Source organism: Ptiloglossa arizonensis, chromosome 1 (genome assembly GCF_051014685.1).
Source record: "Ptiloglossa arizonensis isolate GNS036 chromosome 1, iyPtiAriz1_principal, whole genome shotgun sequence".
NCBI classification, from domain to species: Eukaryota; Metazoa; Arthropoda; class Insecta; order Hymenoptera; family Colletidae; genus Ptiloglossa; species Ptiloglossa arizonensis.
Genome location: NC_135048.1, coordinates 28,219,408 through 28,244,816, shown reverse-complemented (window position 1 = coordinate 28,244,816; position 25,409 = coordinate 28,219,408). Strand labels below are relative to the sequence as shown.

Genomic DNA, 25,409 nt, shown 5'->3' with positions numbered 1-25,409 from the left:
ATAACGATTGAAACATAATTTGAGTACGAAGACGAGACGAGTCCTGGGTTATCTTCGTGCAAGAAAGGGGTAGCGTACGTTTAAAATAATGCAAACGGTAACCGTAACTTTCAATAATGTCTAAGGGGTAAGGAACAATCGTATTTGTCACAATTCTGAAACTTTCTCAGTAACTGTATTTATTCGTGGTAACAATCGTACCTGAAATAAATCGGGGTACATAAACCGCATCTGTAGCATAAACTGGCAATGCTTATTTAATCCGGGCGTGAGGTATATCGCTGAGCATATGAAAAGGGACGAAACTTTTTAGCAGAAAGTTTTAAGAAATTGAAAGCAACGACCAGTTAATACGTCCGGTAATAACTCGTTTAGGTGAGATAACCGGCCGGTTGATTAGACCAAAACTTTTATTAGAAAAGTTTCACGCGATATAAATCTGAGTCGAGCGACGGGGCTCGTTAGGCGAAATCTGCATGCACGGTTTCGCGCCGGTAGAACACCGGAAATAAAATTCCAACTTCGAGGCAAGTTACGCGCCCGAAACGAGCCTTCTCTCCCCGTAATTAGGGTTAAAGATAACGATATCAAAAGATATTTCTAATTCGTGAGAATGCGTTGGATATTTTCGATGAATTCGAACGAGAAAACAGATGCTAACTTATTCGAAAAAAATACGTTCCGTCGTCCATTATTTTCCTACATACGCGGAACGAGAATTCGCTTCCATTGGCGGGTCGCCAGTTCCTATTCGCCCGCAATGCGACCTGTCGGCCATAGTCGCTTAGAAATTTTCGGAAGGTAACTTCTACTCTCTTTTTCTGGTCTCTAGCCATAAGATTGTGTGCACGTCGGTTTTGATTTTTCGAACGTAGCCCGGAGAACAAAATTCTTGTCAAGCATAGAATACGGCTTGTGTACAATACGTGGAACAAATATACACCAGTTTCGGGGAAATTCATGTTGTTATTGCAATACGTATATTTTCCTTTTACGATCATCACACTTCCAGTTTTTACACGATTCGATCATTCCTTTAAACTAAATTCGTATAAAAATAAAAATATACGTAAATGATCCTCCGTTTCGTTCGATACATTCCAACACAGAGGATAAAATTATTGTAAATAGTTACTAATGTAAAAATACGCAACAAAATAAATATTTCTTCGCGCGAACTTTTATTCGGATAATGGTTACCGCAGATGAATTTTTAAATCTACGGGCGAGGCACGAACAAAAGTTTCGTTTCGCATCGAATGTTATTCTTATCCGGTTAAAAAGTGTGGGTAACTCTGAAGTGCACTTTCGCTCCTCGCAGTTTTCACGAGATCGCTATCTCCGTTCCGTGCTCTGTAACTTCGCGATAGCATCACGGTGGTTCGACGTTTTAACGGCTCGGTAAAAAATCTAAATACGGTACAGTTTTACGAAAGTAAAAAAAGAAAGGAACAGGGATTAAGTGGATCGCAGCGATCGATTTCGTGGAAACGATCGGCCGACGGAGAATCGTTCAACGGTCGCCCATTACCAAGAAACAACGGGACGGCACTTTCTCCGTGAGCGAAGTGGTTTCGTCCAAGGTGCCGAGATTAGCTCTCAGGAGGACATCGGCGATTACTTTCTCAGCGATGATGCTCTGCCGGGGCATCGACTTCCTCAGTTTGCTGGCCACGTAACGACCGAACGTCTCGAACTCGTCGTCCGTCACGCAGGTGGCAAATTGTCTCGGTGATACGTCGTGAGCCGGTTCCTTCGTTTGACGCTCCTGTGGGCCGTCTTGCTGGTTTTTCCTTCGTTGTATGTCGACGGCCGACACGGACGACGAGATACGTCTCGCGTACGATCCCTCGGTTTCCAGAATCACCGGCTGAAACGACGGATCGGGACTGGCCTCCGGAGACGGTACCGGCGACGGCGGTTCGATCTTGTCTACGTCGGTTTGTACGAACTAAAAAACAATAAAGGAACGACAATTTAATCGGCCTCGATCGAGCCCTTTATCGACAACGCCTCGATTGGTGAATTTTCAGACGAAACTACAGCGACTCGAAAGAAGCGATTAAAAAATGTCGAAGAAAAAATCGACGTTGAAAATTTCATAATGAGAAAAATTATAAGTACGTACGAATATTATCAGGTTCTTCGGAAAGTCGTTTCGTTTTCCAAAATGGAGAATATATAATTTGATAAAATGTTTACACATTCTAAAAAAAATTGTGTTTCATTTTTACCCCCCCCCCCAAAAAAAAAAAAACGAAATGACATTCCGAACAACCCAATAATTTTACGTGACAAAAATTTGTATGAAAAACAAAAAGGTGAAAGTCGATACCGAAGGGTCGATATCGTGATAATAAAGTGCTCGATCGAGCCCAAGTAAATTGTCATTCCTTTATTTATTATATCGACAAGCCTTCGATAAAAAAAGAAAAGAGTAATTGACAACTGCGTATATATATATTCTCTTGCGAATTCGGTCCATGTTATTCTTCCGTTGACGATACATCCGTGGTGGAAAGTATGTATGTTAACGCAAAAAATGCGCGTATCGATAAACCGATTGACAATAACAAGTACGCGCATGATTTTTATTTTATGTTTACCCGGAGTTCGTCGACGTACGTACTTTCCGCGAGCGAGCGTATTGCGTCGCGTTGCGTTCAGTCGCGTCGCGTTCGTGGCTCGTCGCGACTCGATTCGACTCGTCTCGACTCGTCTCGTCTCGTCTCGTTTCGTCCCGTCGGAATAAAACATTAAGAACTACTCGAACGCGTGCCTCGCGCGTGCATAAATATTCGCGAGCAACTCGTCGCCGCCGCGAGCAAGCATTTCGGGCTTTGTTTCTGATTTACATGTAATTTCCTGCGTCGTGGAGCTCGTCGAGGTTTCGGATCGATAAAGGTCCGCCGAGTGAAAGAGAGATAGCCCGAGCAACGAGGGTGAGGGTGCGAGGGAGGGAGGGAGGGAGGCGATCGCTGGAAGTGGGAGAAAGAGGGAACGGAAGAGACGGAACGAGGCTCGGTCGTATCGGAGATATATTGTTGGCGAGACGCGTAACGTGTATGTATCGCGATGCTCCGACGACGTTTGACCAAGTAAGACCGGTACTCGGGCGGCTGTAAACGTGGCGTTTCAGTTCCTCCAGAAATTCTCCGTAACTCGGAACTTGCGGTGTACGGATGATGGGTAGTAGGGTTTGATTCGCGGCTGTTCTCGATAATTCGACAAAAACTCGTACGATTTCGTACCATCTCCTCGTGACAGCCATCCACCGGGATCGAAACATTCTTAAACTCCTCCTTCTCCTCGTCCAGGGATGTACCCTCGTTTTGCTCGGCGACGAACTTGAGAATATCATAGTACCACAACGAGGACCTATACCGTTGCCGAGGATTCTTCACCATTCTCTGAGAGCTTCGCACCTTTTTGTACTCCCTCCTAAATGCAGTTCTCAAGGTGTTGATCTTTCGTATGACGGTCTCCCTGTCCGCGAGCGGATTGACCTCCCTCAATTTCTGCACGAGGGCGTCGTAAGCGCGGTTTCTCAGTAACCTGTCCTTGTAGCCCCTGTACCTGACCTGCCACAAGCAGGGGAAGCTACGGTACAGGTGAATGAACTCCGTTAGGAAGTCGTGCGTGTAGCCGACCAAGTCCGGATTCGACATCATGCTTGGTCCTTCCTGGGTGTACAGCTGTGAACGTCGAAACGAAAACGTTTTTTGCTTCTCCGTTTTTCGGGCTCGTGTCGATCGTTGGTTCGCGATTCACGCGGTTCACAGGCGTTGGGCACGCCGAAGCGAGAATACGAATATGGCGGAGCGTGAATGACCACGCTCGACGACCGACTGAGGAGCCACGAGTACACGAGGCGCTTCTCGGACGGCGATCGTCGTCGGTCGCCAGACACCGGTCGCGTACACGCGTGCCTCCGCAAGTGGGTAGCTACGCGTTTGCTCAAACCGTGTTGCCAGATCTCGCACGCTTAGGACGCGGTTTGGCCGTGCTTGCGCAGCCCACTGTCGTCACGGCCGTTGCCGCTCGTTCGCGACGACGATGACTCACCTTTTCCTTCGAACCGAACTGGATGCCTCGCCGCGGAGGAGAAAATCTCCGCGGACGATTGCACGACGAAGTTGCGCGTCGACTGCTGCAACGCGTTTGCACGGATCTCATCGTGCCCGGACCTGCGAGGGGGGGGGGGGGGGAGCAGCGTTCGACGCGTACGTGCCTATAGTCGGTTCAAACTTACCTGACAGCTCAAGGCCACTTTCTCGACCATCCACCGGGGAACGACTCCTACGTTTACGATTTATTAACCTCTACGAGTGACGGACAGCTCGATGGGAATAATAAAGATCGAATGAAATTTTTTACAGTAATTCCTGCAAGATACGTACGTAAGTAACGTACGATCTTTACGTGTACGATTCTTGCGACGACAACGGAGCGGACAATTGATTTTGATTCGACTATAGTTGGACTGGAAAAACTTCTTGCACGACTTCTACGTTTATGATATATATTACGTTAGCGAGTGACGCTGAAAACAATAAAGATGTAATAAAATTTTGTTCGGTAATTCGTACAATAAGACGCAACAAGTATGACCCCTGTAATCTTTCAGTGATAATAGAACGAACGATTAAATTTGATTCGACTATAGTTTGACTAGGTGTGTAGGCGACACACGCTTGGACAGCAGGGCCGCGCCAAGACTTTCGTAGGCCCCAGCCATGTATGTTTCGGTATTCACTCGTGTAGCAGCGTAATAGTAATGCCGCTGATTTTTTGTCTCGTTAGTTGCATTATTTAAGTACTTTTATTTTTAATTCGTTAGACTGGAATATTTTCCGTTCGAGGGAGATACACCAAACGCATCTTCCGTGAGAAACTTCTTGCTGTCGCACGACTGAAACACTAGTTGATGCATATCGTTATGTTTTGAGAACAAATCCCGATACATCTAACCTACATACGAGTCGCGTGAATCGCTGTGAAATGTCAATACCCCGATAAGTGCGTCGCGATATTTAAAGATCGAAGTAGGTTATCGATCCAAGGGTTAGACTATTTATTTATCGAATATGTATCGTTACGAATGAATTCCGATATGCGTAATCTGGACACGAGTGCGTCAATAAGAACTGCCAACAAGTTTGCTGTATATACATATAAAATTGATAAACAAATTTTTTACGAAATACGTATTCAAACGCACCGCGACTAAAAGCTTTCGTTTCAAATAATAGTAAAAAGAATTGACCAACGTGTACCTAATGGATAATACGAGCCTGGCGGACCAGCGATCAAGACACGATGGTTGGCTGCGGTTGCTAGAGGTTTGGTGCCCGTCGCGTGGCAACCCAGTTACGCTGATGCGCGCGCAACAGCGTCATCTATATTCCTGAAATCCGAGAAACCTCGAAATTCCATTGTCTCCTTGAATGTTGATACGCTTCGTATCTGATTTCGTGCGAAAGGGGTTTGCGCAAACGTGACGCGTCTCTGCCCGGCTTTGCACGAACTCGTCCAATGGAAGTTTATTTCCAGGCTGGCGTTGCCAACGTGACCACGCAAACAGGCTTTATGGGTTCGTCGAGTGCGACAGTTTATTCACCGCCACGCCTCTACGTGCCACTCGTTCCGTGCTTCTCGCGGGTTAATTCTTAACGAAATGCCAGCGGTCGGGTCAGGTCGGATCAGGTCGGATCAGGTCGGATCAGGTCGGATTAGGTCGGATCAGGTCGGATTAGGTCGGATCAAGTTGAGTCGAGTCGAGTCGAATCAAGTTGAGTCGAGTTGAGTCGAGTCGAGTGGACTCGAGTCAGGTATATGTGTATTCCGTTACCGTTGTTGCAACAACATACTACGAAAACGGATTTTATCAACGAGCTCTGTATTCGGGATCGAAACGTGACGCACTGTTTGCCCGTACGCGGTCGACGTTCGCGATTCAAACGGTTGCGGATACGTTTACGTATTCCACGCAGAATCTCGTGATTTCCAACGCGTTCGATGTCTCTGTTTTATCGCGAATATCGCTGTTGCGTTGAAACGAGCGGATGGTTAAGCGAAAGTATTTACCGTCGCCCGAAGGCGAACGCCCGCGAACCGAAATGCAAATCACAGGGATCGTGTACAACCGGACGACCCACGGTCGATCCGCTCTTTCGAATTACGATGTTGAACACTTTTCATCAGCGATCCTTTGTAAATAAAAATTTGTACATCTTCCACGATTTCTTCTTAAGAATATTATCGACGGATTTGCGAGCTTCTCCCGATGGAAACGAGCCCAAGCACGACCTCTTTCGGACCATTTTTAATAATACATTTTTTATAATCAACAAGAATAATATATAACTAAAAATAATCGAAAGTAGGTCGTGTTTGGACTCATTTTCACCGGGAATGCATCGCCAATTCGTTGGTAACACTCTCGTGGAGATGTATCGAGAAATATAAAAATCGTAATTTTCATTACGGGTTAGTCGCAATGTCGAGTTTTGTTTATTCAATCGTCGGCTAAGCTGATCGACGGGTCGCTCGCGATAATCGAAGACAGAAGGGAATCATTTACATCGTTATATCGAGGGAGACATTCGTCGTTATATCGAGGGATAAATGCGTCGTTATATCGAAGGATAAATGCGTCGTTATATTGAGGGAGAAATCCGTCCTTATATCGAGGGAGAGATTCGTCGTTATATCGAGGGAGAAATTCGTCGTTATATCGAGGTTTCGCCGTATTAAGCGTACCCAGTGCAATTTCGAGCGATCGTTTCGCAAATCGCTCACAGTGTACTCCGTGTCTAGCGCATTTCACGGAATTGGTCGCGATTCGATGGTTGGGAAGTATCTTTGGGAGAGACGGCGCGAGTTACGAAATTTCGCAACGACTCGGGAGGGGAGCGGGCAGTTTCTCGCGATTAACCAACGAACGAGGTGGCACGACTCGATCGCTGGTTTCAGATAGCGCTCGTTCGCGCTCGTTCGCGCTCGTTCGCGCTCGTTCGCGCTAGTGCCTTATAAGGTACTAGCGACGAATGCGTTTGGCGCGATATCGCTATATCGCGTCGACCCTGCCCGTCGGCCAGCGAAGCCACCCGAAAATCCGGATTACGCTCAAGGACCACGGCGCTTCCCGACGAATCTGCGCCGACCCTGATCTCTTTCGATCCATCTGTGCCTCGATGCCCTCTTTCAGCGATCTCTTTGGCTTTTTCAGTCCCGTGAACTCGTTGGACCGAACATTGCGCGTATCGTTGCGTAAGGACGTCCAAAGAGCACCTTATGTACGGTTACCTCGCTTATTGATCATCATTGTCCAGGTCTCGATTATCTTCGAAAAATTACTACCAAATCGAGTTCTATCGCTACTTGTTAACAGTCGAATAAAAAAGTTCCGAGATCGACCAATTTTCTATGATTTCGATCTTATTTTTAATTATTATTTAAATAATTATTATTATTAATAATAATTAATTATTTTTAATTATTACTATTAATGCGATACTATTGAGTCTCGTTGGTTGCATCGTCGAACGAAAGACACGGTAACTTGGCAACGAGTGAAAGTTGGAGGGGGAAGTTGAAACGGTAGTATTGACTACGCATAATAAAGCAATGCCCCACGGGTTGTCGCTCGACCGAGACCGGGCTGTAACTGCCTAAAGGACAGGTATGTGAAATTTGTTCGTTTGTAGGCGTAAGTTTTTTATGGGCGTAAAATATTTCCATAATATAATTGTTCAAGTTTTTGTTTTCAATCGTTCTTCGAGCATTGATGTATCTATTGGGTTGTTCGGGAAGTCATTTCGTTTTCCAAAATGGAGAATATATAATTTAATAAAATGTTTGTACACTCTAAAAAAATCGTGTTTCATTTTCACCAAAAAAAAGCGAAATCACTTACTTTCCGAACAACCCAATAGTATAGAATCTATTCGCATTCCAAAGAATTATACTTTCAATCGTGATTATTAATTTTTTATCTCACAAAATTACACGCGGTACGGTTAAGATTCGATCGTGGATCGGATTTCGTTCTCGTTGGTCACCTCGATCGTTGCACGGGACCCCGATCGTTGCAGGAATTTTCGGCCCCGGTTTCTTGCAGTAAATCGAGGTTCTACCGGACTTTTTTTTATTCGTGTAGCGGTACAAAAATAGCGAACGTATAAGTGTTTAAGGACGTACTTTCGCTCGTAGGTCGAGGCGAGCGCGTACGTACGTAAAACCAAATGTCGCGTCGCGCTTTCAAGGAGCAAGTTTTACAAGAGGTGCTGGTAGGCGCCACGTACAAGCCCGCTGGCGCCAATACCAACGTTTCTCTCGATAAGGTCAGCGCCGCTTAAGAGCCTCCCCCCTCCCAACCCTCCCGCGAACACCGACCGCCGCTATCCGCCCGATCTTTTCGCATCAGATTTACCGCCGCGGTGTTCGTCCGGAATTCGTAGGTATCGCGCATACGGGCGTTCATTATAATCCTTTCCTTTCTTTTCTTCGGGAGCAAGAGAAGAGGGAGGGGGGACGACACACGAACGGAGGCAACGCGGAGAGTCGATAAAGCGGAGATCCCCTCTATCGATCGGAGAAATATCGCGAACGATTCGACGAATGATTCCGAAACATCGGCGAATACGCGCTACTTAAATTCCAACGAAATTTCTTCTCGCGGAACTGTTACTTTCTTCGCGACCTCGCGACCTACTTCTCTATCGGAGCTACGGAACTCGAATTTCCGTATCCTTCGTTGTATTTTCGCGAGAGCGTTACCAACGAATCGGCGACGTTCTCCCGACGAGAATGAGTACAAACACGACCCAATTCGGACTACTTTTAATTACACGTCGTTCGTGCCAACTTAAAAAAAACAACAATCGCGTGTAATTAAAAGTGGTCCGAATTGGGTCGTGTTTGTACTCATTTTCAACGGGAGGACCTCGCCAGTACGGTTGGTGTATCTCTTATGAAGATTAACAAGTATGATATATCGTTTATTCTCGTTAGTGAATGAAATCGGATCCCACTTCTCTCGGTCGGCGCCCGAGTCGAATGTAAACAGCGACGTTGTCGCATCGAGTGAGAAATTCGTCTCTGCGTCGAGTGGGGGCGCTTACCAACCTACGATGCCCATATACTATCGTGTTATTGTTTGTGTTTTTTTTTCTATCTTTCAGGTTTCTTTCGCTAGGTGCGGTTCGTTCGCCTGGAGAGTCAAAGCTAACGAAGGCGTCATCCGTGGCGACAATTGCATTAAAATTCCAAAGAAGAAATTTACCGTTGGAGGTGTTGCTGGCCGGTGATAGAAAGGCACCGTGGATCGTTCTGAAAGGCGCACGGTGTGCACGGGGTGACGGAAGGAGGCCGAATCGCGCAGGTACTCGCGAGCGAAAGAACGCGGTTACGTAAGCGGTCGCGGCATGCCACGCGCAGAAACACGAGCGCGTTGAGATTTGCGAAAGGGGACGCGTGGAAATTGTCGAGTCGTTGGGCCGCGGTGCCTCGCCGCGTTGCAGCGTTCTAACCTGTACCACCACGGTGTCTAAAAAGCGCACGTTGGAGGGCCACTGTATAAATTACAGTTCACCGCTCGCCACTTAATCTGTATCGATCGTGACACGGTCGACGCTCGAGCCTTGTCATAACATAGTCCGAGGGGTTAAGTGCGAAGTGACCGCGCATAGATATAGCTCGACAAGTTGGAAAAGATCCCTCGGGGGAAGAGTAGTGCAACAACTGTCGAGCGTACCCTAACCTTCTAAAGAGAATAGAAATGTTTCGAAATTTATCCGTGCGTATTATTCCAGCGTCTATTTCCCGTCTGCTATGGTATCTATTTTTATCATTATTTTCTATTATTATTTTTACACGTTTGTAATATCTTTCGCTCGTTTCATCTTTATTTATATTATCCCGTTGGATTAACTCGTAGTTAATACCGTTGGGTTATCGATGTCAACTTCCTATTTGTTTAAAAACCTTTCGTGCCATTACCGATATATGTAAATAGTATTTTCTGAAAAATATATTGTTTCTTTTTTATAAATAAACTATCGACGTTATTTAAGGTAAGAATATTTGTATAATTATCCACACGAGACAGTAATGGGTAATGCTCCACGATACGTGGCTGATACGTTACCGTACTAAGGGTTAATAGTTGATAAATAAAGAACGGAGATTCTTACGAAGATGTGACGAAAAAAATGTGAAAATTGTAATTTTCTTCGGTGGACGAGATATTCGAGAAACGTAAACACGTTCTGTTTCTCGTTGTTGATGCTTTTTCGAAATTCGAGTGCAATCTCGTCTACCACCCACGCGATTCACCGACAGCGATAGTCGTGGGGCTGGGCGCACTGCTCGGCGTCTAGGCTCTCTCACCAATCTCGACTCGTTATCTGACGATAATTTCGCAGATAAGCGCGGAACTCGAGCGCGTAATCGCGCGTGTTATCGGCCAAGTTCCGCGGCGGCAGATGTTCTTCCCGATGTGTGGAATGAGAATCGGAATCTCCCACCGCTCCGGCGAAACAATTAAAACGATAATGCATATCGTTTTAGGATTCACGCTGCGTTTGTTCCCTAACTCCGACGTAGGATACGTGCGCCGGTGCGCTAGGATTATTCGAGTAATTTAATTCTCGTGTATTTTATGGATACTGGAACACTACATTCTCGATTGTCGTTACACGAATATTATCGTTCGGATATTGTCGTGCAATTATTACTGTTCGAATATTATTATACGGGTATTATTATTCGAACATCACGATTCAAATGAAAAATACACACGCGCGCGGGCACATTTGCATACTGTTTGTATTTAAATATTGAAATAAGAAATATACACACACTTGCATATTGTTTGAATTTAAATATTAGAATAAAAATTATGCGCGCGCGCACACACGTACATTTGCATACTGTTTGAATTGAAATATTCAAATAAGGAATACACATACACACATTTGCATACTATTCGTATTTAAATATTCAAATAAGAAACACACACACACACACACTTGCATACTGTTTGAATTTAAATATTCAAATAAGAAATACACATACACATTTGCATATTGTTTGTATTTAAATATTAAAATAATAAATACATATACACATATACGCACACACTTGCGTACTGTTTGTATTTAAATATTAAAATAAAAAATACACACATATACACTTGCATACTGTTTGTATTTAAATATTAAAATAAACACACACACACACACACACACTTGCATACTGTTTGAATTTAAATATTAAAATAAGAAACACACACACACATATATATATATATACACATACACGTATATTTATTTGCACACTGTTTGTATTTAAGTATTACGGCTAGTTCCCAATCGATTATCGGATTGCGCAAATAGGTGAACCGTAGGGGTGAGCGAAATCGATGATTCTTAGATGTTGAATAGTCTACGTGTACGTTGTATACAAACGTATACCAAGGCTTGAAACTTCTGACAGTAAAAAAATGTAAACACACGATTTCTATCTGTCAAAGTAGGAAAGTTATGTACATAGTATCGTAAATATGAACGCGGTTTGGAAAAGACCGACAAACTCGAAGCATTCGATTCGACGAATATTCAGATATATATGTATATATATGTGTATATATGTATATATATATATATATATATGTGTGTGTATATACTCGATCGGCGCGCAGACTATCGGTGCACCTACCCATGAGGAAGTACATATAAGAAAAGCGATTGTGCAACACCAGTGTACCGTAAACTCTCACTCTTTTTATTTATTTTTTCTCTGTTATTATTTTTTCTTGCCTACCTTTACTCTACCTTTCTATTTTGATATATTCAAAGACCTCGTTCCGTTGTTAATAATACTACTACTACTTTTAATAATAATAATAATATTTGAATGGTATTCGAATATTTATCTATCCATGAGGAAGTGTAAGAAAAGCGATTGTGCAACACCCGCAGCGATTGTATACCGTAAACTCCCACCCTTTTCATTCCTTTTTTCTATGTTATTTCTTTTCGTTGTCTATCCATAGATTATCATTCTACTCAAATATATTTGAAGGGTTCGTTTCATTTACGATAATAACAATATTTGAATTAAATTATTAAATTATCAAGTACTCCGATAATATTCGAATTGTCAAGTATTTAAACGGTATGCGAATTTTCTATCATTTCAATAGTATTTGAATTATAAACCATTCAAATGATATCCGAAATTTTTAACCACTCAAATGGTATTTGAATTTTCGTCTATTCAAACGATATTCGAATTTTCAATCATTTCAATAGTATTCGAATTATAAACCATTCAAATGATATCCGAAATTTTTAACTACTCAAATGATATTCGAATTTTTGGCTGTTCAAACGGTATTCGAATTTTCTACTATTCAAATGGTATTTGAATTTTAAATCATTCAAATGGTATCCAAATTTTTAACTATTCAAATGGTATTCGAATTTTCAATCATTTCAATAGTATTCGAATCATCAACCATTCAAATGCTATCCGAAATTTTTAACCACTCAAATGGTATTCGAATTTTCGACTATTCCAATGGTACTCGAATCTTCAACTGTTCGAATACTCGCTAAAGCGTTCGAAGATTCGAATACGCGAACACTAGACAAGCAGTCCCAATCCTACCGTCCATCCACGAAGCAAACGAACGAAATAAAAAAAAAAACGGTCTTGATACCGATCCGCTCGTCCGTTTCTTTCGCGCGTATACAAAAATGTGCACGTACGATCGACGCGCGTTCGTCGCGGGATTAATCATCTTCGCGAGGCGACTCGTGGGCCGAAACGATTACGGAATTACGCGTCGTTTCGAGACCGTAATTGTCTCGATCGATCGTGCTGGACGTGTCGACCGTCGATTGCTAACTCTGTTGTCGTAAGGTCGGTCAAGTTAATTACGGTTGGCGCGAGATCTATCCTCATTGAAATCGTCGCGAGTTCGCGATCGGGAGAGGCGCTGGTAGATCTTTTTCGTGCACTTACTTGTCACCGGTTTTTCGTTTCCCCTTGTCCCTCGAAGAATCGAGATTCATCCACGATGTTGAGAAATCGGCAAAAATCGGTAAACTCGAACTCCACGTTACACGATGAGGTGTCGAATTCTTCGATTTTCCCCTCGATGTTGAGAAATCGGCAGAAAATCGGTAAACTCGAACTCCACCCTACACGGTGAGACGTCTTCGAGTTCCCCTTCCAAGAAATCGGTAACAAATCGGTATACTCCGCGCTACGCGAACGTGTGTCGAAATCTTCGAGTTTCTCTCTCGAAACCGAGAAATCGGCAAAAAAATCGGTACAATGCACGTTACGCGACGATTTGTCGTATTCTTCGAGTTTCTCTTCCGAGAAATCGGTAACAAATCGGTATACTCCGCGCTACGCGAACGTGTGTCGAAATCTTGGAGTTTCTCTCTCGAAACCGAGAAATCGGCAAAAAATCGGGACACTCCACGTTACACGACGAATAATCGAATTCTTCGGGTTTCTCTAACAAGAAATCGGTAACAAATCGGTATACCCCGCGCCACGCGAACGTGTGTCGAAATCTTCGAGTTTCTCTCTCGAAACCGAGAAATCGGCAAGAAAATCGGCAAAAAATCGGCACAGTCCGCGTTACACGACGATTTGTCGCACTCTTCGGGTTTCTCTTCCGAGAAATCGGTAACAAATCGGTATACCCCGCGCTACGCGAACCCGTACCGAAACCTTCGAGTTTCACTCTCGAAACCGGCAAAAAAATCGGCACGATCCACGTTACACGACGAACAATCGAATACTTCCTCGCTCCCCGATCACCACCGCAACCGATCGCGACATCGAGACCCTTCGTAGGGATCTCTTGGTACGGTGGATCGAGTCGCGCATTCTTACCGATTTCTTCGAAAATCGAACCGCCGAAACCGATCGTGGCGACGATCGATCGATCGAGACCGGTTCCGCGCCGCGGAGAACAACACAGTGGCGTCGCCGTGAACACGAAGTAAAGGGGTGGTTCAACCGGGCAGGGCCAGAGCGCGCGCGCGCGCACACGCGAGCGATCGTTCCTCGCGATACTGTCTCGCGGAGACGACTCGTTGCACGGGTTGTCGCGTGCAAGTATCAAATCGTGTCGAATGCACCGCTTCCGACACTAGCGAGATTCTTACTGACGGGTCGCGAAGTTGAGCCTTGCCTCTCACCGTTCGCCGGTCCGTTCGCTTTCGCGCGTCCACTCGGCTCCGCGGCAGTATGCGCCGCGGCGCGGCTTGTTCGCCACCGCGGGAACGAACAGGCCTCGTCGATACCGATTACCCGATTTCGAGTTTCGAGTTTCGTTGTTCGTCGGGTGTTTTAGCCGGTCGAGGCCGAGTTAACGCGTTGCACGCGATCCAACCGTGGTGCACATGCAGAACAATAACTTGCGAGATTTTAACGCGTTAACGATCGCGCGAATAGTTCGCATATTGTGCCGTTACGAGTTTATCAATGTAAAATATTACACGATTCGTGGAAGATTATTGAATTTTTTATCGGAAAGTTATAACGATTGATTAAAATTGTGCAGAGAGCGACGTAAATAATTGCGCTGGAAAATGCACTGTTGCATTTATAAGGAAATTGTGGCTGGGACTAATATTCGAAACAATAGACGCGCGAATAATTTGGAAATGGTGTTATTACAAGTTTATTAATGTAAAATGTTGTACGTTTTATACGAAATTATTGAATTTTTTATTGAAAAGTTGATAATTTTAATTAATTAAAATTGTGCAGAGGACTATGTAAATAATTGCACTGGAAAAATGCACCATTGCATTTAGAAGGAAATTGTGGCTGAGAGTTGTATTAAATATAAATAATAAACTCGTGAATAATTTAGAAATAGTGTTATTATAAATTTTATTAACATAAGATATTATACGTTTTGTACGAAATTATTGAATTTCAATCGGAAAGTTATAACGTTGATTAATTAAAATTGTGCGGGAAGCGAAACAAATAATAGCACTAAAAAATTGCATTTATAAGGAAATGGTGCCTAAAAAGTGCATATGCAAAAGAATACTTTCGTGTGAGATTAAATAATAGCAGAATCGAATAAAAATTCACTCTACATCAGTTATTGGACCGATTAAAAAAAAAAAACTCTTTTCAGCTCGGTTGACCGTCAAAAATGGCCAGTGTAAATACAGGGTGGTCACTGAAAGATCGAAAGATTCGAAAAAGTCATAACTTGAACGTTTTTTAAAAAAATGAACGATATTGAATATATTTTCAGCAAAAATCGATAAACTTAGAAAACGTGAAACAATTCAATTACCTAAACAATGAATTCATTTATCTGTTAACGTTCTCGAGAGGAGAAACACTGCTCGAAATTTATCTTACAAATATCACGGAATGTTACAAATTACACCACTACCTAATCCACTGACTCGCTGACTGTTGTTTCTAGACCGTTGATCCCTCTAAAATAAGTACAACGGTTAACAGGTAATTACAGACGGTTCGGAATTCCCCAGAAAGTTCACGATTCACCGCTTGAACCCACAGTTATTTACGACTCGACTCGATAAATATTAAAAATTTTTAATCGTGATTAATTTAATTAATTTTTCAAATCGTGATCCACGGTGTCGCTCGCTCTTCAACCGATCTAAAAGACGAACGAAGACCACGTGTTTCCCGGTTTAAATGGTTAAAAAAAACATCATTTTCCGTCAAAAATAAACGGTCAATAGTTTATTTACAATAGTGACGTAGATGTATTTGTCTTTTTGAACGCCTGCGCAGACATTGTGCGTCCACACGAGAAAGAAAAAAAAAAAACACTGGAAACAATTCGGCCGAAGTTTTCCTCCCTTTGTGTCTTTGAAGAAAAGTCCCTCGCAAACGTGGAACTCGCTTCCTCGTCGTCTGGGTACTCCTCTTGATGACTTTCAAGGTCGCTGTAATCGTTCCTATATTTGGTACCAGCTTTGTACACCGTATTTAGACCATTTGTTCAAGGAACGCTTGGAACGGTGATGGTCATTGCTACCCGGGCGCTGTTCGTTGAGAAAACTTATGGCAAAGCAAGCTCTCAATGTCAACGGTGTAGTTTTCCCAACGAATTAGCTCTTCGACGAGTTATTGTTGAATAAGAAGGAAGAAATAAAAATCTTTACACGACGACCGGCCAGGTAAACCGAAGCAGCTTGTTAACCGAACAAATGCAATTTCTTGCAACTTGGTTTGTTCTTCGATCGTAGTTTCGCACTATCCTCGATAAGGTGAAGCACCTAAAGTGACCCGATACTTCAACTAACCCATATTTAGACTCCGAACCGTGTTTGAATCACCTCTACGGATTTAGGGAAGACTGAGGTCAACGGTAACAATTTGACTTTAGAATACCATCAAGACTGTTTGACAAAAATTTGTGTACAGCGATCTTACATAATTAATCAACATTATCGTCTCGATGTTAATTGTTTCGAAATGTTGTTTCGACAATATCGAAATTATCGACAAAAAATTAGAACCGTTCAAAACGTTACAACCGTCCCCCAGTGTATGAGATTGATGAATACAATTTTATTTTTATAAAAGATCGTTAAATTATTCGTTAAATTAAATTATAACGGTAAATACGATAATTGTCTTCTTAGAATCTTTCATACGAGATAATGTACTCTATCGTGCGTTAGCGTAAGATATACAAGGAGATAAGGCCTAGTATATATATGTGCACGTTTACGTACAACGTACATGTAGATTATCCGTCATCGATTTCACTCACCGTAGCGGTTCATCCGTATGCACGACCTGATAATCGCCTGAGACAGACGTAATATTCGAATACATATGACAACGACCGATCCGACGTAGAAAGAAACTTAGAGACAACAATGACACTGTTACGTTTCGATTCTAGTGTCTTTTCGAAGACATTTATCCTTATTCGTTCTTTTGTTTTTTATAAATAAAATATGTATTAAAAAAAAAAAAAACCAAGTAATATACATTACAAGAACATGTATTAAAAAAAAAAAACCAAGTAATATACATTACAAGAATATGTATTAAAAAAAAAAAAACCAAGTAATATACATTACAAGAATATGTATTAAAAAAAAAAAAACCAAGTAATATACATTACAAGAATATGTATTAAAAAAAAAAACCAAGTAATATACATTACAAGAATATGTATCTTTACTTCGATTTCTTTATAATTTTCTACTATAATTCGTCGCGGTAAAATCGTCGATACCTCGATAAAAGAAATTGAATAATTCACTTAAAAGTATCGTTGTCATTGATTTCATTGCTACGCTCGATTAACCGCCATTGGAGATATTTAAATTCACCGGTATCGGTGTTACATAAATGGTACGGAGATATAAATAATTTTTTATCGTGGTAATATTATTCAGAGATTTATTCTTAACGTACGAGAACCTACGAAATATACGAATAGTTCCAGCCCCTACTCCGGACCGAAACGAAACGAAAGGAACGAGGAGAAACGTCGTCGCGCCGGGCTTCACCGCGAGACCAGTTTCTTCCGATCTGCGACGCGACAACTTTTTTCCTACGGTCGGTACGACCACTTTTTTCAAGGAAAAATACCGGGTATCGGTGCGTTAATGTCAAATGGAAATTGAGCTTGCCCGTGGTTCGATCTCCTCGATAACGTGGGACCGCGAGGAATTTAAACTCGAGGCGCAAAAGTCGCGCACCATACAGGGTAGACGTGAACGTTTGTCGTCTAACCCCTTTACCGCTTTAGCTTATCGGTGGGTCAATATAATGTTTTTTTTTATTTTTTATTGCAGAAATAATGACAGAGCAAAGAAATATACAAAGCTTAGGAACAGAGATTAGAAAATTACTAATATTGTATGAACTGTAAATCTTGTACATAATAAAATACCGTTGAGTTATTTGGAAGAGATATTATCGAGGAAAAATTTCATGGAAAGAATTCGGGAACCACGTCTAAACAAATATTTGGAGAATTCACAAAAATCTTCTATACAAGGAATCTTACACATGATAAAATATCAAAGTTAATTAATTTAGAGAAGCTCTTGTTGGGAGGAGAAATTTTATGGAAAAATTTCGAGAACCACGTTCAAATAAATATTCGAAGAATTCACAAAAATTTTCTATTCAAGAAATTTTACACATGATAAAATATCATCGTTAATTAATTTAAGAGAGCTCCTATCACGAGGAAAAGTTTTGAGAACCACGTCTAAATAAATATTCAAAGGATTCACAAAAATCTTCTATACCATCAATTTTACACATGATAAAATATCATGGTTAATTAATTTAGGAGAGCTCCTATCACGAAGAAAAATTTCATGAAAAAATTTCGAGAACCTCGTCTAAATAAATATTCGAAGGATTCACAAAAATCTTCTATACCATCAATTTTACACATGATAAAATATCATGGTTAATTAATTTAAAGAAGCTTTTATCGCGAGGAAAAATTTCATGAAAAAATTTCAAGAACCTCGTCTAAATAAATATTCGAAGGATTCACAAAAATCTTCTGTACAAGAAATCTTACACACGATAAAATATCATCGTTAATTCGTTTAGGACCATCGCTGGGAAAAAAGCTGTCGACTCGTCCCGATTGGTATTCGACTAGAAAGTGGTCGCGATACCGCGCGCTAAGAGGATGTTTTCCCGCTTCGATGTCGAGGCGCGTAAACCGGATTCCAATTTTACCTCGATGCGCGAAACCAACGCGGCTGTAGATCTGTGCACGGTCGGTTTTTCACGGCGCGTGTGACACGCAGACACGATATCGAATATAAAGCCTGGGGTTACAGAGGATGAACTCTTTCATAGAGTACAAAGTGGAGACGTCGGGATAGAGAAAAGGGGAAGCGATTGCATTTTCCTTTGTGATCAAAGAAAAATCTCTCCCGGTTGTGCCCGCGACCCGCCCGCCGAGAACTGTTTCAGACTGAATGTAAACACGTTTTTTATTCGCGTTTAATTACGCGAGACGCGTCCCACGGGAGTGGTGGGATGCGCGAGCGAGCGAGCGAAGTTATTCTGGATGCAAATCCTGTCGTACACGGGATCGGTTTCGAACGATCGACGAGTCGAGACAGCTGTCTATATCGATAATTGATTTATCCCAACATCGAATATAACGGCTGGGGGACCACGTCTGGATTCATGGAAAAATTATACTCGTATCGAACTTCCCAGTCGTATTGAATATCTGCTGGAAAATAACATCGACGAAAACGGGAGCACGATTTAAACATTTCGGATGATTTGGGCTCTCTTCGATGAAAACGTTCGCAATGAAATATAAAATAAAAAACAATTAGATGATTTGGGCCCTCTTTAGTAAAAATGTTGGCAATGAAATATAAAAAACAGTTAGAGGATTTGGGCCTTCTTCGATGAAAATGTTGGCAATGAAATATAAAATAAGTAACGATGACATAATTTGGGCCTTCCTCGATAAAAATGTTGCCAATGAAATATAAAATAAAAAATAATTAGATGATTTGGGCCCTCTTTAGTAAAAATGTTGGCAATGAAATATAAAAAACAGTTAGAGGATTTGGGCCTTCTTCGATGAAAATGTTGGCAATGAAATATAAAATAAGTAACGATGACATAATTTGGGCCTTCCTCGATAAAAATGTTGCCAATGAAATATAAAATAAAAAATAATTAGATGATTTGGGCCCTCTTCGATGAAAATGTTCGCAATGAAATATAAAATAAAAATCAATTAGACGATTTGGGCCCTCCTTAGTAAAAATGTTGGCAATGAAATCTAATTAAAAAACACTTAGTGCACGGTCAACTCTCGTAAAATTTGAGAGCCAGGAAGTTGGAAGTTTCGCGTGTATTTTTCGTAGAACCAAACTCGAACATTGCTGAACAAAAAAAAAAAATGAGTCAAACTGAAAAAAGCGAGATATATATAGTAGCAACGATGGCCGAGACTCGACGCTTCGAAAGGATGCCGCTAGGATAAAAAATGATGTTGCAATGTATTACATTTTCGTGTAGTTTCTGTATCTACTTTCGATTCGTTTTCCAGCACAGAGAATAGAATTTAATTTAATTTATTGTATCTAATACACCGGTAGAATTTAATAAAAAAATAATCGTCCAATGTACAAAATTTTACTTTCCGTAGTTTTCGTATTATCTTTTCAAAAATGGTACCGATCTATCCTTCGGATTCTTCCGATTAAAATGAGCCCAAACACCATATAAATCGGACTATTTTTATTCGACTTATCAATATATGCAATATTACAAGATATATAATGTGTCTTATTTTTCTACCGGGTCAGATTTCATTTCACCCGAGACACTGAATGAAAGGAATTTGTGGTGGGAGGTGAATCGTGGAATGTCAACAGTGCTAACAATTTAGAATATTTACACCATAAATTTCTACGTTTTCCGGATACCGTGTTTAACGTTCACGTGTAAAATATTAAACATTAATCAATTCTAATTCGTGTATAAAACGTCTTGTCATGCAGGAATCTCATCGAACTTTTTACGGACAATATAATTGTATTAATAGAATCATCGATCGGTTCAACCGGTGCTGCGAAGAAATCAACTTTTTCCGTTCCAGCTCCACCTCTAGGCGTCGTAGACTTTTTATACTTGCAAATTACTTTTCTAACCTAACGTACGATGTGTACCAAAGAATTTACAGTCCGTGAATAAATAAATAAGAAAAAGAAAGGGCAGAGCCGAGAACCACTCACTTTGAAGTATGAATTATCCATCGTGATAATTTACTCACCAGTTGGAAAAGTTCGAAAGTAAAGGTTCGATAATAAAGATATATCGCACGATAAGAGTTGCCAATACGGTATGAACGAAAGAATGACGAAAGAGTTAAATGTGAGCGAGTTCAACTGTAACGCGAGTTCTTCGATCTATTACGCAAGTGCAGTGGCTCTTTGAAAAAGCCTTATCAGGTGTTCGGCGAGTAATAAAAGAATCGAGATTGCAAAAGCGTCAGCGTAACGAGAAACGAACTGTTTACGAGTTGCAGAGAATTTCCATAGAATTCCCTCCCGCCTGGACAGGCGGTTCGCGCATTGTGCGAGTCGTCCGTCTCGTTCGTCGAGGATGAATGGCAGCGCGTATGCAGTCGCTTCCGCGCGAGCCGAGATCGGTGCATCGATCGCCGGTATCGTTAGCGTTGCAAACACGCGAGACTACTTTTCGTTCCAAGTAATCGTGAAACCGGGAGCATGCAAGCTGTAATAGACGAGCTCGAATTAATAATATTGTACGTCGTGATATTACTTAAGCTAAGTGGACCACAACAGGGAAACGACACGGCTAAGCAAGCACAATTTGGATAACGTTATTGTGCTTAACCGTTTCGATCCCGGCTCGAGTCCTGTACTTCGTACACGAGACGATATACGTACCATTAACCTTACAATTTTGCAACGAACGAGGAGGTCTTCAAATTAAATTCAATTTTAAGTAACCAAATTCGTTTATCAAAATGTATCGATTAAGAAATCTTACACGTGCATTAAAATTTTCATTTTAAGTAACGAAATTCGTTTGCCAAAATGTATCGACTGAAAAATCTTACACGTGTATTGAAATTTAATAGAATAATTGGTATCTTATTGGATTGTTCGGAAAGTCATTTCGTTTTCCAAAATGGAGAATATATAATTTAATACATGGAGAATATATAAGTTATACACTCTAAATAAATCGTGTTTTATTTTTACCAAAAAAAAAAAAAAAAAAAACGAAATGACTTTCCGAACAACCTAATATAACCTCGAAACACGTTTATTATCGAACTTTGAGCAATTCACTGTACTATCAACGGATTGAGGAGATTTCTCTGCCGAAAAGGAGTCCGAACACGACCCGATTCAAAATCGTGTGTATTTTTCAAATTGAAAAACGCTTCGATTTACGCGCGATGAAATGTAATCGTAACTGTAGCGTGTTTGGATTTCTCTTGAGCGTGAGAACCTCGCCGATCCGTTGGCAACACTGTCGCGCAGACACGACGAATAATTGGAAAATTTTCATCCAACAGATGTATTTCAATCCGACGCGGTAAGAATTGCTCTCACCTGGCGTGCAAACGCAAGCAGTGCACCATTACCCGTATTCGGAGTAAATACGGTCTCTCGTAAGCAGAAGTTACCGTAAATGGAAAAGTGGAGGGCCGAACGGATGATTTTATGGTGCACGGGCGCACACGTAACGCAACCGTGTACTATGAAATAAATGGGAACGAAATGTAACGAGAAACACGGTACCAGGTTGAACGGTTTTATTATCGGCACGCGATAAGGAATACGAGCAATAATACGGGCGATGAGGATGATGCAACGATGGACGAAGAAAGGGGACAGGTCATGGGTCTGCGCGACATCGGGTCGGAAGAGCGTAGCGAAGGTACGGCTCGTTGACAAAGAAAGACTGGGAGGAAACAAACGCGATAGAGGCATGAAACGCTCGCGAGGGAGGAACAGAGAGGAAAGACAAAGAGGACGATGCTAATCCTCTTTGTATGGAAAAACCGAGTGGTCTGTTGAGCAGACTACGAGGCAGACTTTCGAATAAGCTATTCAACCGGTGCAATATACCGTGCAAATATATAGTGCATCCCGTCTAGACGACGTGGCTTTTCTATCCGAACGAAAAGTTACCTCGTTATTTCGCGAATTCCCATGGAAAGCGCGGAAACGGAGAAAAGAAGACCGAGACGGTCTTCGCGGCGAGCAGTCAGAAACCGAGTAAGACTTCTCTAATTCCGCTCGACCTTTTTTTTTCGGTTATTAAGAATGTATTCGCCGATTGGTTTCCGCGTCCGAGAACGCGTCTCGCGCACGGATTGCGGGCAAAACGCTCTCGAGAGCTTCTTGCCGACCGATGGACCCTCCTTGAGAATTAATCTGGTCGCGTGCGTTCGACTCCCCGTCGACGAAACCGTTTAACCCGCGGACGATACTCGAGTGGATACAAAAAAAGGAGGATTTCGGTACGATTGATAGTTTCGGAGAAAAGAATTTACTTACGCGACTCATTTCCTCTCGAAAAGTCGGTAAAATTTCTGTATTTTCCAACTCGAGCCGAAATCGAGAAAACGACGACTCGTACGCTCGTCCAATTTTACATAGTCTGCGATGTAATTTATTTTGACAAAAATTAAGGTATACAAAATACTATTTGCTCTCGACACGTTGATCACTGGTGACCGGCCGAAATTACAATGTTTCTTCAAAGCGTTTACAAGGAACAAACCCTACTTATAAACTTCTAATAAGTTTGCTGTGCATAAGTGCACCGATAGACCTTCGACTGTTTCACGCTAGAGTTGAAATAACCGTCGAGGATGTCCTTACGTATGAAAAAAGTGACGCGACGGCCGACAAGCGAAACACGATCTCCCGAGATTATAGGTATAGTATCGACCGTCGTCGCGCGATTGTTTCGTCGATAGTCCGTGCGTGTACTAAATTGTGTATCGTCGAGCCGAGGAACAGTCGGACAACTATGCGCGCTCCCGTGTAGAACCCCCATACTCTTTACCACATCGACCAAACTATGGTGCGACGGGAAGTCGATAGTATGCGCCCGGCCTTAACGTTTCATTTTACTCTGGCTCGGGAGCAGCCGACGCGATGGGAAGTATTTTCTCGTTGTACGCCGCGAAATTTATTGAAAACGATTAAAACGTTGAGCTGCACCGGAGCGTTTCGATCGTGCGCAAGCCGTTCGCCTGACAGCCTGCAACGTACCTAATAACCTGGTTTAATTAAATTCAAAACGGTCCGCCGGGCGTGTTTCTTCGATGTCCAATAACCGCGACGTACGAGCCGGCCGGGAACTGGCGCAAACTCGATTCGAACGACTTTATCTCGGCGTGGAGCGTACAATGGCCAGTTCTATACACCGACCGGTGCACTCTATGGTGTTCGTACAACATCGTTTGAATATGCATCGTGACAGATACAAGCGGCACGTTAGAATGGACCCTTCCATTCTGTAGCCGATACACGATGTACGGAATGCACGACAGTTTACCTCGTCGTTCGGTAGACCAATTCGCGCGACACGATCGAAGACCGTGACGCGTGGATACGTATGTAAAGTCAACGAGAATTGTACGCGGGTAAAATTGAAACCGATACGAATCGCCGGGGCGCGAATAAATATCATACGACGATCGAAGACAATTATTCGACTATCTTTCAAACGACTTTCAACGCTCGTTGGTTTATTAAACGATTCGACCGGTTGTAGTTTAGTCCGCTTCGAGGTTACGTCGAGGCAAGGTAACGATTTTCTTCCGACAGTAATAGGTTTAGTTTACCACGCGCTCGGAATGCAAATTCAAACTTTCCTATTTTTTCTTACAGTTTCGCGAGAGTGTCATCAATAGATCGGCGAGGTTCTCCCGATAAAAATGAGTCCAAACACGACCTAAATCTGATTACTTTCAATTATATGTTTTTTATCGATTATTTAAACAACGTAAAATTAAAAGTAGTCCAACTTAGGTCGTGTTTGGACTCATTTTCATCGGGAGAACATCGCGAAATCGTTGGTAATACTTTCACGGAGGTGTATCGGTATATACGTAAATTTTCATTTTTATTCACGACGGTTAATCTACTTTTGTTTGTTCAATCGCTCGCGATAATTAAAGATAAACAGTCCCGTGAATAATTGCGTCGTTGTATCGAGAGGTGGGCACTGTGTACCGAAAACGTACCGTGTGTGTAAAATCAGACCTGAACGGTACAAGAACGACCATTGTGTACGTAAGAAATACTAAGTTAATTATATATAAAGAAACAGACGTTGCAGTTCGTTGCGTTTAGGAACGAGCAAATAACACCGGTGATTATCGAGGAAAAATCCCGTTGAACGAGACCGAATGTCGGACGCCCCTATACTCGATAGCTTCGCGAAAGGCTTTGCAAACGATGCAGTTGCATGCGAAGAGACAATAGTCCGCGGTTGCGTCAGAGAGCAGACATTCTGTTCCGACCGCCGCGTACGCGATGGATGTATGCATTTCATCGCAGCGAAGTAGAGTGCCGGTGTAATGGGAAGATTAACGCTCTCATTCAGCGAGATTAGTTTGTTCGTAGCAGTTTTGTGTTTTATTTAGGCTGAAGCGTAAGCTTTGATTTCGTTTGAAGCTAGCGTGGAGGTTTGATTTTAGCGCCACCTTTTCTTAAAATAATACTAGACTTTTTACCTTCAATGGTGGTAAAAGGTCACGAAATATTGAAATATCGGTTCTACGAAGTATCGTTCGTTTCCGGGAACACTGTTGAGACATTACCACTTACGATTCAAAAAATAAAAGTTTAATTCAT

General features: G+C 42.1%; 1 protein-coding gene and 1 long non-coding RNA gene across 2 annotated transcripts; one reads left to right on the top strand and one right to left on the bottom strand.

Moving 5' to 3' along the window:
* Positions 1–172: 172 nt before the first annotated feature.
* On the bottom strand, positions 173–4,129 carry LOC143144188 (uncharacterized). Its single transcript, XM_076306325.1, has 3 exons — positions 4,066–4,129; positions 3,252–3,695; positions 173–1,951 (listed from the first exon to the last, which is right to left on the bottom strand). Exons 2-3 carry the CDS (start codon positions 3,669–3,671, stop codon positions 1,514–1,516), a joined length of 858 nt encoding a protein of 285 aa, XP_076162440.1. The 5' UTR covers positions 3,672–3,695; positions 4,066–4,129; the 3' UTR covers positions 173–1,513.
* Positions 4,130–21,151: 17,022 nt separating this feature from the next.
* On the top strand, positions 21,152–24,523 carry LOC143154718 (uncharacterized). Its single transcript, XR_012994246.1, has 2 exons — positions 21,152–21,325; positions 22,109–24,523. It is a non-coding gene; the product is annotated as an uncharacterized LOC143154718 (long non-coding RNA).
* The last annotated feature ends 886 nt before the right edge of the window (positions 24,524–25,409 follow it).